At 36.3% G+C, this 12,500-nt stretch overlaps 1 protein-coding gene across 2 annotated transcripts in view; it reads left to right on the top strand.

The window, feature by feature from the left end:
* The window catches only part of LOC125034778 (acyl-coenzyme A thioesterase 9, mitochondrial-like), a 15,210-nt gene that overhangs the window by 681 nt on the left and 2,029 nt on the right, over positions 1–12,500 (top strand). Inside the window, exons 2-11 of one of the 2 annotated variants that reach the window (XM_047626731.1) lie at positions 768–810; positions 1,001–1,107; positions 1,701–1,822; positions 2,162–2,282; positions 2,439–2,662; positions 6,410–6,593; positions 6,856–6,992; positions 9,928–10,013; positions 11,907–11,994; positions 12,149–12,299. In XM_047626731.1, coding sequence (XP_047482687.1) covers positions 773–810; positions 1,001–1,107; positions 1,701–1,822; positions 2,162–2,282; positions 2,439–2,662; positions 6,410–6,593; positions 6,856–6,992; positions 9,928–10,013; positions 11,907–11,994; positions 12,149–12,299 — 1,258 coding nt within the window. In that variant the 5' untranslated portion in view covers positions 768–772. Of the gene's footprint in view, positions 1–767; positions 811–1,000; positions 1,108–1,700; positions 1,823–2,161; positions 2,283–2,438; positions 2,663–6,409; positions 6,594–6,855; positions 6,993–8,088; positions 8,175–9,927; positions 10,014–11,906; positions 11,995–12,148; positions 12,300–12,500 lie in introns of both variants that reach the window. The other variant, XM_047626730.1, reaches the window with a different exon arrangement.

Here is a 12,500-nt window from a genome sequence, read left to right as displayed (position 1 = left end):
GATTGTCATTTCTTTAGTTGGTTTCTATAGACAAAATCTATCATATTTACATGTACAGATTATAAGCTTTCCACTGCTACCAGATTTATTACTGTTGGCAATACATACCTATTTGGAATATTACCAGTACAAGCACTTTTACTGTTATATGGTATTGAATGCACATCAGGAATCCTTAATAATAATATACATTTAGGAACTTTAGATAAGACAAGTATTATGTTATATTCTATTTTGATACTATATCATAATCAGTTATTTGACCAAATTAGTGATGAGTTTCTATAGATAATGATTTGCCGTTGAGCTTATGATTAATCCTGTTTGTGGCTATGTGGGGCCAGCAGCAGTAATACTCGAGTATACTACTGTACCCGAAAACCCACCATACCCTGACAGAGCAAGCAAACAGGGCAAAGTGACATCCCAAGTACTTCAGGGTGTTTACTACTCATGTCAGCAGTTATTCGTGGGTTATGTTCTGTTATTCATGGATCTGTGCATACCCATCAATGCCTTACAACTTAGATTTATATTTACATTCCCCAAGCTGGATGATGGGTGAAGTTAGGAAGGGCATCCAGTCCAGCAAGGTTGGTATTTCCGGAAACAAAGGCCACAGAGCCCCTAAAATAGCTAAGGATATATATCTTTACTCTTTAAATAAGGTAAAAGGAAAAGTCCAATGCCCATGGTAAGTGGAAGTCATTTATGATTTTTACAAGTTTTTTCATAATCATTAAAAAAAAAATCTCTCTCTCTTCCAGACAAAATGAAGCCCATTCTAACCTTGCTGCCTCTGGCCTCCAGGTATACTTGTCTATCTTTTGTAAAAGATTTCCCTATTTATTCTTATTAATTATTCATAGAATTATATATTTACTCAGTATGATGTTCGAGAATGTTGGACAGTATTATATAGAATATTATTTTATAACATTATCACATAGAAACCAAATAAAAACAATATTTGTTATATAATTTTTCCTTCCTTATGCAGGGTTGGTGCTTATGGCCCTATGAGCAGAAGTGCTAGGACCTGTTTTCAGGCAAGGAGACTGCATTTAGAGTCAAGTGATAATTCAGGGACCAAGACTGTTAGAGATGGTAAGTTAGTTTGCCTTGATTTTTTTCAGTATAAATATGGTTTTATATAATCATTGGTGAAACAAAATAGATTATTCATTTTTAAAGTTCAACTTTCCTAAACAGTTTTGCCTTCCATCCAAAATAAAATATTTTTATTCCATGTAATCATCAACTCATTAGCACTGGGTATATACATTATCCATTGCAGTTTTGATGTGTTAGTTTTATTTGCAAACTGTCAGGTGCTTAGTCAACAAGGAGACACTTATTAGGCCTACCTGAACTCATCTGTTCCTTGAAAAAAAAATTATATGTTACTATTATTATCATTATAAACATTATTAATTTTGTTATGAAAATGTCATTAACAATAATAATAGTAATAATAATTAAAACTTTTCTTTCTGAGGATTCAAGGTATGGGGTAAACAGGTAATTTCAGGCCGGCCTAGTAACTGAGTCCTAGGCAACTAAGTTCTTCTGGGGCCATCTCTGTGGAAACAAGATTGATCAAGCAAAACTGCTGTGGACAGTGTTCCCATACATACACCCCTGACATGATGAATAGACTCATGCATTATGAGTTTTTTATTTTTTTTTTCCCCTTCTAGTGATATCAAGCTTATCAGCAAAAGTTGGTGCAGCTAAGAGTTTCACGCAAGTACTAGATCGATCCTTCCTGCTTGAACTCCTGCCAAAGTCACAGGATGAATTGCCACCAAGAAGCATGAAGGTAGGGAGTCAGGAATAGCATAGTTTATTCTTCATCTTTGTCTCCTCCTTCTTCTTCTTCCTTAAGGAGTTGGTTTTAAAGAATTTTGAGGACATTCTTAATGATGTAAAATACCTTCTATTTTCTTGAGAGTTTTCATGGAAAAAAGCAACAAATTTAACATTCTCCATTCATAGTTTACCAATTAGTAAAAAAGTAATTTTGAAATATATACTTGTATATAGTCAGCCATTGCTTCAGTGTAATCAGTTAGGTTATCACTAAATAACAAGGTTGTGATTTAGTGATTTATTATGACCTAGTTATTCATCACTCTTCTTTTTAATGACCAAACAACAGGACAGCTTTGACAGTGCAGTCATTCCCCTCGAAAGTGAAGTGAGACTCAGGGAAAAATACGTGACCTTCCTTGGAGGAGTGAGAGTTGGCAGACTTTTGGAAGACCTCGATGTATTTGCAGGTGTGTAATCTCGTGATAAGGAGTCTGTGGTAGGAGTGAGATATATTTATAAAATATATGTGGACTCATTATGCCTTCCTTTCTGTAAATATGAATATATTATATATTTATGTGTGTGTGTGTGTGTTTTATGTGGATATTTTTCTCTTTTCTCAGTATGGCTGTGCTACAAGCACTTAGAAAATCCCCGGCAGAAGGAAAACATGCCGAGCCCATACAGCATTGTCACTGCTCTTGTTGACCGCATTGATTTCAATCAGGGAGTAATGCTGAGGCCAGACCGTGATATTCGATTGTCAGGCCATGTCTCTTGGGCCGGACGATCATCTATGGAGGCCATCATTAAAGTGGAGCAGTTCAATGAGGGAGAGTGGCAACAGGTATGATGAAGCTGTTATCTCTTTACCCCCCAAACACTGCAGAACACAACACCCCACAGCAGCAAATAACATTGAATTATCAACTTCTACTTTGTATGCAAGTATATAAAATATTTAGTGATTAGTGGAGCATTAGAATGTTTGTGAATGAAAATAGGCATAACACGGAAAAATTATTAAAGACCAAAGTTTCTCAAACCATCCTCACCTCCCACCCCAGCAAATAGCCCCGAAATTTCAGATTTCAGGGGCAAATTTGTTTGTGCTGCTGTGTCAAATAGTTACAAAACAGTGGATCACCAGATTTTAAAAAGTTATACCTTGTATATGAACGAAAATGGAAAGACTCACGACACATATAAATAAAACACATGTAAGGCAGTAATACATATATTCATCATAATCTTCAAACAAGTAGTCGTATATCATGTATTTTTTTTACCAATACATATAAGTTACAAGAAAAACAAAATGTCCTTGGTAGCCCACTTATGCCATGCCAAAGGGAGACTATATGACAGAGAGGAGAGGCTCCTTGGGGAAAGGGGCAAGGGATGGAATGAGGGGTGTTATAGTCTCTGATGGCTTGGAAACGGTATAGGGGGAAAATTAGATGAGAGTAGAAGCCTCCCAAGGACACAAGAGAAGACCTTGTGAGGGAGAAGGAGGCACAGGGATAGGGGAAGTTGCAGCTCTCTCTACCATAGTATTGGAAGGAAGATGCCAACCAGTACTAAATATACTAGTTTACCCTCATTATGTCCCAGTTTCACAGGAATAGAGGTGTGGAATGAGCTTGTCAGTTTTTAAAAGGTATATAGTGCTCTAGTGAAGTGATTTGGCTGATAATGCAATTGACCCATTCAAGGTATTGTGGACTTTAGGTGTTAACTTACTGGATCTAGATGCTTCAGTACCATCAGGTAACTCAAAATATGGGCATTAGACTTACTTGAGTGATCACTCTTAACAGGTGTGTAGCTTGTAGTCCGGGTCACCACACGAACACTTGTGAGTGGTGATTAGATCTTATGCATTCCCTTTGCACCGTTCTATTCTCTTTTTCTGCCCCCAAAATCTCTTGCTTGCTTTTGTCGTGGAGGGGCTTAGGAGACGAAGACTGGGGCCCAATGTAGGAGATCACCCCTACCTTGGACCTCAGCCCTCGCCTCAACAAATTTTGCATGATCTTTTCTTCTCCCCTTCTTCATTGTCTACCACCACCACCCTAATTACTACTCTTCATCCTTATTGTCCTCCTCCCAACAGTACTACCTCTCTCCATACCACCCCATCTTCCCCCCGCCCCCATCCTTCTACTGTTTCCACCCTTGTAAACCGTTTGATGTGTACCCTTTTTAGCTTTCCCCATGAAGTTTATATTGGTGGAGTGTCCTCCACTGTCCGACCACATCAACCTCTTCCCCACCAATGTCAGAAATGTTGCCATTTTGGCCACTTAGCCAAACACTGTCACTCCACAGCCCATTGCCCTCTATGTGCCCAACCTGGTCATGACTGTTCAAATTGCTGTGCTCAGTCAGGCACATGTGCTAATTGTGGTAGCTCCCATAAGCTCAAATCTGAGGTAACAGTTCTCAGATTGAGACTAGGCCTCACTGTACATGAGGCCAGACCGGGTTTTTCTCCTTCTACTGATTTGAAAACTGTACTTCACTCTGCTCCCCTCCCATCTTCTCAAGAAGTCCCAGTATCTCTTCCCTCTACTACTCTCTCCCCCAGTCAAATTCCTTTTCTAGTCTAAATCCAGATACTCCAATCTCTGCCACTTGCCCGGTGCCTACCCTTCCCCCTCCTTCTCACTCTACCTGTCGCACCAGACAATCTAACCATTCCACTCCAATTTCTCCTACCACATCCTCTCCTACACCCACCTCTCCCTCTGCTCTTCGACACATCTATTCCCTCTTCTCCTCCACATAGGAAAATCTTTGTTTCTCAGACCACCCCAGCCAACTCTCCCTTCCAGAAACTCTTAAGGATATCCAAAAGTTGATAAGCATGACTCAAGAGAATGATCCACTCCCTCATCCACCCTCTAATCCCTTTATCTCTACATTCAAAGTATCATCCGATATCCATCCTCCTTCTCCTCAAGTTCCCCCTACCCTTCCTCCTCTCACTCGCCCAAGAAACACCCCCTTCCTCTCCTCCTCCATGTGCACCACCAATCCCTCTACCTTCCCGATTATCCTTACCACCCTCACTTAGATGCTCACCTGACTCCCTTAAGTCAAAACACTGTCCTTCTGTGGATCCCTCCACTCCTGACATTCTTTCCAATGCTTCACCACCATCCCCTGTTCCCTTATTTCATTCTCAGGATTCCTCTCCTACTTGTACAACTATCGTTACTTGCCGTATTGCCATTTGATTGTTTCATAATAGCTCTTTTACAGTTTTCTCACACAGTGTTACTCTCCATATGATCTGATCGTCCTACACCTTTAACCACATCCTTTTACAAATCCCCATTTGCTCCCCCTCTATATCCTTTTCACAAATATTCTATTCTACAGCATTCTACAACCTTTGGCATCTAGCACATCTTATTCTGATCATTAACTCATTTGCCACAAAACTTTACCATAGTGCTATATGACCTTTGATGTCTAGCACATTTATTTCTTCTAACCATTTACCATTCTCTTTTTCTACATAAGCATTTTTAGCTTTTTTGCCATTGTCCAGTGTATGTATGGTAATAGATGGTTTTCCTTGCACCAACTCTTTATAATCTCTCTAGGGAGTCCATGACTCAGTGCTATAATAATAAGAATAAGAAACATTTTATTATTTGTGTTCTTTTTTTTCCATAACATTCAATTTTCTGTAATACAACCTGCGGGCGGGCAGAAAAAGGATCCTGAAATAGCCACACTCTTCCAGTTTTAGCTCACACATGTATGTTCCATACTTATTTATGATGGAAATAATGCTAAAGTTCCTAAATACCCACTGAGTCTAATCACCATCCAAAAGCTTTGTGCACTCGTAGCAAGTCATTCCCATCACCCCAGCCTTCAGCTGAAATTTTCATGATGGCAAGTTCCCATCACCTGGCCTTCAGCCAGATTTTTCATCATGTGATGATCATGTCATCCAAACTGTAGGGGTTAAGTGATGATTAACCTAAAGCTGACAGGGATGGCATGTACGTACATGCCATGCCACTGTGAGAATAATTTATTAATTGTTTCTGCACGTAGATGGCTCCACAAGTATCAAGTCATCGATGAGCCAATTATGAGTACTACCTGTGTCACCTGGTTACCCTTCTCCTTGATTTTCAAAAATATTTTCTACTATCTGATATTGCTGTTAGAAATGTCAATAACACTATAATAATAATAATGTCTATAATAAAAATAACAGCATCAATATTGGTAGCTATTGTAAAAACAGCATTTTTCTGCAATTCCAAGGAAAAGAGAAATCTTTTGTGGTCCCAAGAGCTACTACTAGACCCCTTTGTGGCTAAGCACTTGCAGAGCCATCTGTGTGCAGAGACATTTCAGAAAGCAATACTACAGTTAACTCAACATTTTCCCCGAGGCTTTGGGTTAATATACAGAAATATGTATCAGGTTAAGCACCATTAGCTCTATCAGTGAAAGAAAGCACATACATATATACATAATATATATGTATATATGTATCCGGAATAAACAGATCTTATCTAAAAGATAAAAAAAAAAATCCTTCACTCATGAAATTTGCACACAGGTCACCCGTGCTGTCTTTGTTATGGTGGCTCGAGACCCCCTCAACCAAGGCTCAGCGCTTGTGAATCCCCTCGTTCCTGAGACAGCGGAAGAGAAGAGAATATTCCAGGCCGGAGAGATCAACAAGTTACACAGGAAAGTGATCCAGCAGGAGAGCCTGTTTCGAGTCCCTCCAAATGAGACAGGTATGTCCTTTGTGTAGCATTAGTGTTGATTGAAATGATATAAGGCTCTTGAAGGGGATTAGAATCAAACAGGATATTGTTTTAAGATTGTGTTTGTTGTTTTTGTTCTGGATTCCCGCCCCACCATCATTCCCTTCCTTTTCCTCTCCTCTCCTTTCCTTTCCTTGAATAATAAGTTAAATATCCCTGTTGTTGGGCAGATATGAAAAGCTCTTCTGTGATATACCTTTTTTACAAAAATACATTGAAAATATGCTTTCAGAAAAGAGCCTCGTTCATGAAGTCTTTATGTCCATGGCCAACCCAGAGCAGCTTTCTTTCGCTTCCAAGAATGTTCCAGAGAACTCAGTCTGGATGGAGAACCACAAATTAAAGAACCTTATTATCTGTCACCCTGAGGTAGGATGTTATCATTTTTATTGACTGTATGACTCCATGATTGAAGTGCTATATGGCATACCACATTTGTAGGTAGAAATTACATAGTATAGTTGATGTGTATGTGAACTTTTCTATAGGTTTCATTAAATACTGTTCAATAGTTTTCATCAAATACTATTAGTTTATCACACATATAGATACAAAAGACTGATGACAGTTATATATGAGAACATTTCATTATTTTCTTTGTCAGTTGCATATATAGTAGATGCAGAATACCCAGTGATTGTGTATAGAAACCAGATCCTATTTTCTTTATTAATTACTATTGGTATGCCATGCATATACATTAGATGCCAAATAATCACAGTTATTATGTACAGGTACTTTTCAGTATTTATTTTCTTATCAGTGAGTTTCAGCATTGATAAAGTACTTTGAAACAGTATCCAGTACGATGGTGATCACAGCATACAGATGAGATAAGTTTGATATGAGACTATGCAGTATATGTTCATGTCCGCTGGCTTAAGCTTCTGTGTACTGTGGGTAATGATCCAAAGTTCATGACGTTTTTAATGGCAAAGTTTTTGTGTTTAAGAAAGGTTGTTTTGATGATTTAACTTTTTTTTTTTTTTTTTTTTTTTTCAATAAAGCCCTTTTTCAATTTTGATGGCAGCTTAATCTAATAATTTGCCAGCTAATAAAAGTTATCGCCTTCTGAGGTTATAGCAGAACATATCAATATGATAATAACAGTGACAGTATATCTCCCAGGGTTACTGCTTTCACAAAGCTGGAGCTCTCAGATTCAGCCGGGATACAGTAATTAACAGGAATTACGACCGTATTTACCCCCAAGAATACAGTTGTCCATATTATTTACTGCATGTCTCTGCGTGGTACATTTAGGACAAGTGTGTTCATGTTGTTTGTCATTTTTGTAGCTAGTTTTTTTAAGTTATTAGATTTTTCCATGTACTTGTGAAAGGACAGAAAAAAGTATATATAGATACATAAAGACAGTAATTGGAATACTGTGAATTCTTTTTCTTCTTGTTATTTTTTTTAAGTAGCTTAATATAATGAGTACATTTGAACTAACCTACCACAGCACAGGAACCGATTCAAGAAGGTGTTTGGCGGATTTCTCATGCGTCAGGCCTATGAATTAGGCTGGGCATGTGCCTTTACGTATAGGTCAGTAGTGTGTGTAATCATTCCCTCAAGCATGTTTCTGGAATAGCAATTCACGAACCTTTTGTCATTCTTACCGTGACTGATGTCTTTAATTTCCACTTTTGTCATTGCTCTCTTTGTCCCTGAAATACCATCTGAAAGAAGCCATGGCCTGTTAGAGTTGGATTTGTCCTTTTTTTTTTTTTTTTTTTTTTTTTTATTTGCTTAGATCACAAAAAAAAAAAAAAAAAAAAAAAAAATAACAACAACTTAGTAATCAAAACTCAATCTGAATACTAAAGAGTAATTAAAAAGTACCTATAGTTCAGTAAGAAATATGTCTAGTTTGTCAGTGGCAAAGAGGGGCTCAGATGTAAGTATTGTTTCAAGAATTTCTGAAAGAGAAGTCGCTGGTTGACAAAGGGTTTTATGTAGCTTCTTCTATTCCTGAACATGCACTGAAGTTTACAAATGCTTGGAGTAATTGTCTTCATTCTCACACTGATTCTCTTCTGTAGCTTCTTGGTGTCTACCAAATAATATCTACTCTGATTAATGGCCGCATTTCCCAAGGGATTCCGTTATAGTAGAACATTGTTAGAAGTATTTATTGATTTTCTTAAAAGTTTCTTTTGTCATTAAACTACACTACTTCAGAAATCTTACTGGATTAGTAAAAAGCGGGACAAAAAGAATTGATATTTTCAAGCAGTGATGAGGTAGTAGAATGATAAAAGGAATTTAGACTCTGGGGAAAGAATTATAGTTTCAGATTTCATGCCAACAATTAAATCATTAGAATGTGTTTGATCATACTTTAGAAACTTCTGATTTCTCTCTTTTTTTTTTTTCGTCAAGATCGAGTTCTGAATGTGTTTCCTTTTATGGGGCATTAAAAGGAATAATTCAACACACTTTTTTTTCTTGTTTTTTATCTAACATTTGATGAAATTGATGACAAGAATGCTTTTTGTTTTTTTATTGTTGTTGTTTTTTTTCTACTAATTCATTTACATTGTTAATGGTTTTCATATATTCTCCTTTTTTTTTTTTTTTTTTTTTTAACCTGTTACTGGAAGGAAAACTAAAGCTTGAATTTTGTTGCTTCTCATTTTGGATTTTCCAGCACACTTGCAAGTCAGTAATTAATTTTGAATTTGTGTAAAATAATATCTTCGCATATTTGTAAGGGAAAAGAAAAACAAAAGCAAAGCAAGTGAAGCAGAAGTCGATTTGTATTGCAAAATTTTTAATTAGTAGTTTCATGTAATTTAGTTGTTTTATAGGTGGATTGCAACTGATATTGATCAAGGTGGCATTTTGTGCAGATAGATGCCTGGGATATCAAATTGCTGGATGATTTTATAAGTAATCATGTTATATTTGTAGCTTAATTAGACAACATACATGTGACTGTAATACATAATGCTTTACTGAATGTCTTTGCTCTTTTTTTCTTTCTTTCTTTCTTTTTCCTTTTTTCTTTTTTTCTTTCTTTTTCCTTTTTTCTTTTTTCTTTTTTTTCTATTAGTTAAGTATTCATAGTGAATGAACCTTGGAAGAAAAACCTTCGACCAGGAAGACACCAACAACTTTCTCCTCGGGAATGCCTTGAGGTGCAGTTGTTACTTTTTGCTTGCAACCTCAACTGGGGGTCAAAGTTCCGTGAAAAGTCCCATCTTACTAGCACCACAGAATACACACACACACACACACACACACACATAGAATATAACTACAGAACACAAACCAACAGGGTATCTCTTTCTTTCAGTCTCGCAATATCTTCAACAAAATCTTTGGTGGATTCTTGATGAGGAAGGCATTTGAGCTTTCTTGGGCTAATGTCTCGGTATTTAGGTTAGTATTGCCATTTACAGATGAATCCCTCTCCTTGGTCATCGGTGTATGGTAACAGTAGCTTATGATGGAACTCTTGTCTAGACACATTTTCGGTGGATAAGTTTGTGCATGATGGAAATGGGATTTGAATGTTTTTTGCATGATATAATGAAGAATAAATGTTTATTGCATGATTTAAATGTTGTTGAAAGATTTCAAGAGCACTTTATGCTTTTAACATTAGGTCTGTTTTGATAAGTATACATATATGTAGGTGTGTGTGTATATATATACTGTATCATTTTACCTTTCCGGAATGACTAGATTGTATATCTTTAGGCAGTAAGGCTTACTGAATATGTATTTAAAAAATTATTTGAATATTTGAAATTGTATCATTTTGATGAAAAGCTACACCCAAAGCTACATGAGAAAGGAGCAACTGCTAGGCTGCATTTCTTTAGAAATTTTGTGCTCATGGTATGATCAAAGGAAAAAGATCAATTGTGCCATTTGGAAATCTTATTACGGCTTTATTGGGCATGGTAACATTCAACTTTTTTTTTTTTTTTTTTGCAGCCTTTCTTTCTATTCTCTCATTTTGTCCTTTTCTTTCTTTTTTTCTCTTTTTTTTCTCTTTTTTTCTTTTCTTTTTTTTTTTCTTTTCTTTTCTTCTTCTTTTTCTTATTGTCCTCTTTTGTATGTAGCTCTCCTCCTGCTGTCTTTAATCTTTATCTGTTCCTTACTTTCTCTTCCTCTCATTATCTCTTCCTCTCTTTCTGTCTTTCCTTTTCTCTTCCTTTCATTCTCTCTCAGTATCTGTATCTCTTCTTATCTTTCATTCCTTATCTGCTTCTTTCTTTCTTCCTCCATTTCTCTATTTCCATCTTTATCTTTTCCACTCGTTTCATCTTTCTATGCTTCTCTTTTTCTCTCTTTCTTTTTGTCTCTCTATTTTTCAGCTTTCCTGTGAACATTGTGTCCTTTTCAAAAGAGCCATTTTGTTGCATCTTCATTAAGTCTTTTCTTATACCAAAATTTAGCCAATTATATTATTGTTAACCTTCCCCTTTACTTATAGTTATCTCAGAAGTTTTAGTATGAGTTCCTGAAACTAAAATAATTTGGTAATAATTGATAATGAAATTGGTTTTCCTCTTACATTTAATAATGATAACAATAACAGTGTTAATGATAACAGTATTAGCTGTGATTGATATAGAATTAGTCTTCTTGTATCATACATATTGACAGATGATTTTATAGGAACAGGAAGCATTGCTTTTCGGAAACTCTCCTTCCAAGTAAAAACGATAGCTTTACCCATGTCAGACAGCTGGTTTTTGAGATGCCCAAGTTATTGCAAAAAGGATTGCAAGCACCATGCTTACTAATGCACTGCCTACAGGGAAGTGCACATTTAATGAATTGCTGTCTATTTTCTTAGGATTAAGAATGTAGGAAAAAGTAGAAAGAACTAGGAGAAATAGAGATTGCCAAGACCTCACCCTACTCAGTGATTAGTTCCTGAAACTTTTATTAACCATTTCATAGATGAAATCTTTGGATCATGCAGGATAAGTAGCAAAAGTTAAGGGTTCATTAGATTAATGGTAGGATGAATTCCAAATGCTTACTTTATGGTTAGAGTTTGGATATCATACACAAATAACACACTTTTCTTGCTTTCATTTAATTTTTGTATGTTTTGAATGTTGTGTACTCTCTGCAAAACTTGAAGAATATATGCATATCCAAATTTATAGGAAAGGAAGTAAAACACCCCATCTAATTTTTAAGAGCATGTCAACCTCTTTCCTTATATTTGTATTTGCTTAACTTGTATATATATTGTTCAGAATGCCATTTCTTGCTTGGTATTTAGCGTACTAATTGTGGTCTGATCCGCAGCAAACAAAGGCCACGAATTCTCCACATAGATGACATCATGTTCCGTCGACCAGTTGAGATTGGGTCACTCCTGTATCTAAACTCACAGGTTGGTTGTCGTATAAACTTTTGTGAAAATTCTAAACGTGTGACAATTTACTGAGTATTGTTTTGATAATTTTTTTATTTAATAATGTAAACTACTGCTGAAATAATCAATTTCTTAGTAATTATATACTAAATTAAACCCTTTTCACTTCAAGGTTGTGTACACTGAGGGGACACATATTCAGGTCAGCACAAAAGCAAGTGTGATGGATGCTGTGACCTCAGAAATCAGCCTCACAAACATTTTCCACTTCACTTACGAAGTGAAGCAACCTGGTCCAACTGTCTTGCCTCGAACTTATCACGGTCAGTTTAATAGACAGATACCTTAACCCACCATCGCCAGGAAAATGTTCACTATAGTTTTTTTTAGTTAAATGTCTTTGCACATAGATTGCTCTACAAGTGCTTAGCTACAAATTAGTCAACTAGGAGGAATTTTAACGTCACCTAATATCACCTTTTCTAGAGTTTTATTAATGCTATCAATATCGATGCTGTTATTAT

Source organism: Penaeus chinensis, chromosome 18 (genome assembly GCF_019202785.1).
Source record: "Penaeus chinensis breed Huanghai No. 1 chromosome 18, ASM1920278v2, whole genome shotgun sequence".
Lineage (NCBI taxonomy): Eukaryota > Metazoa > Arthropoda > Malacostraca > Decapoda > Penaeidae > Penaeus > Penaeus chinensis.
The sequence above is the reverse complement of the archived record's forward strand: the minus strand, read 5'-3'. Positions and strand labels throughout refer to the sequence as shown.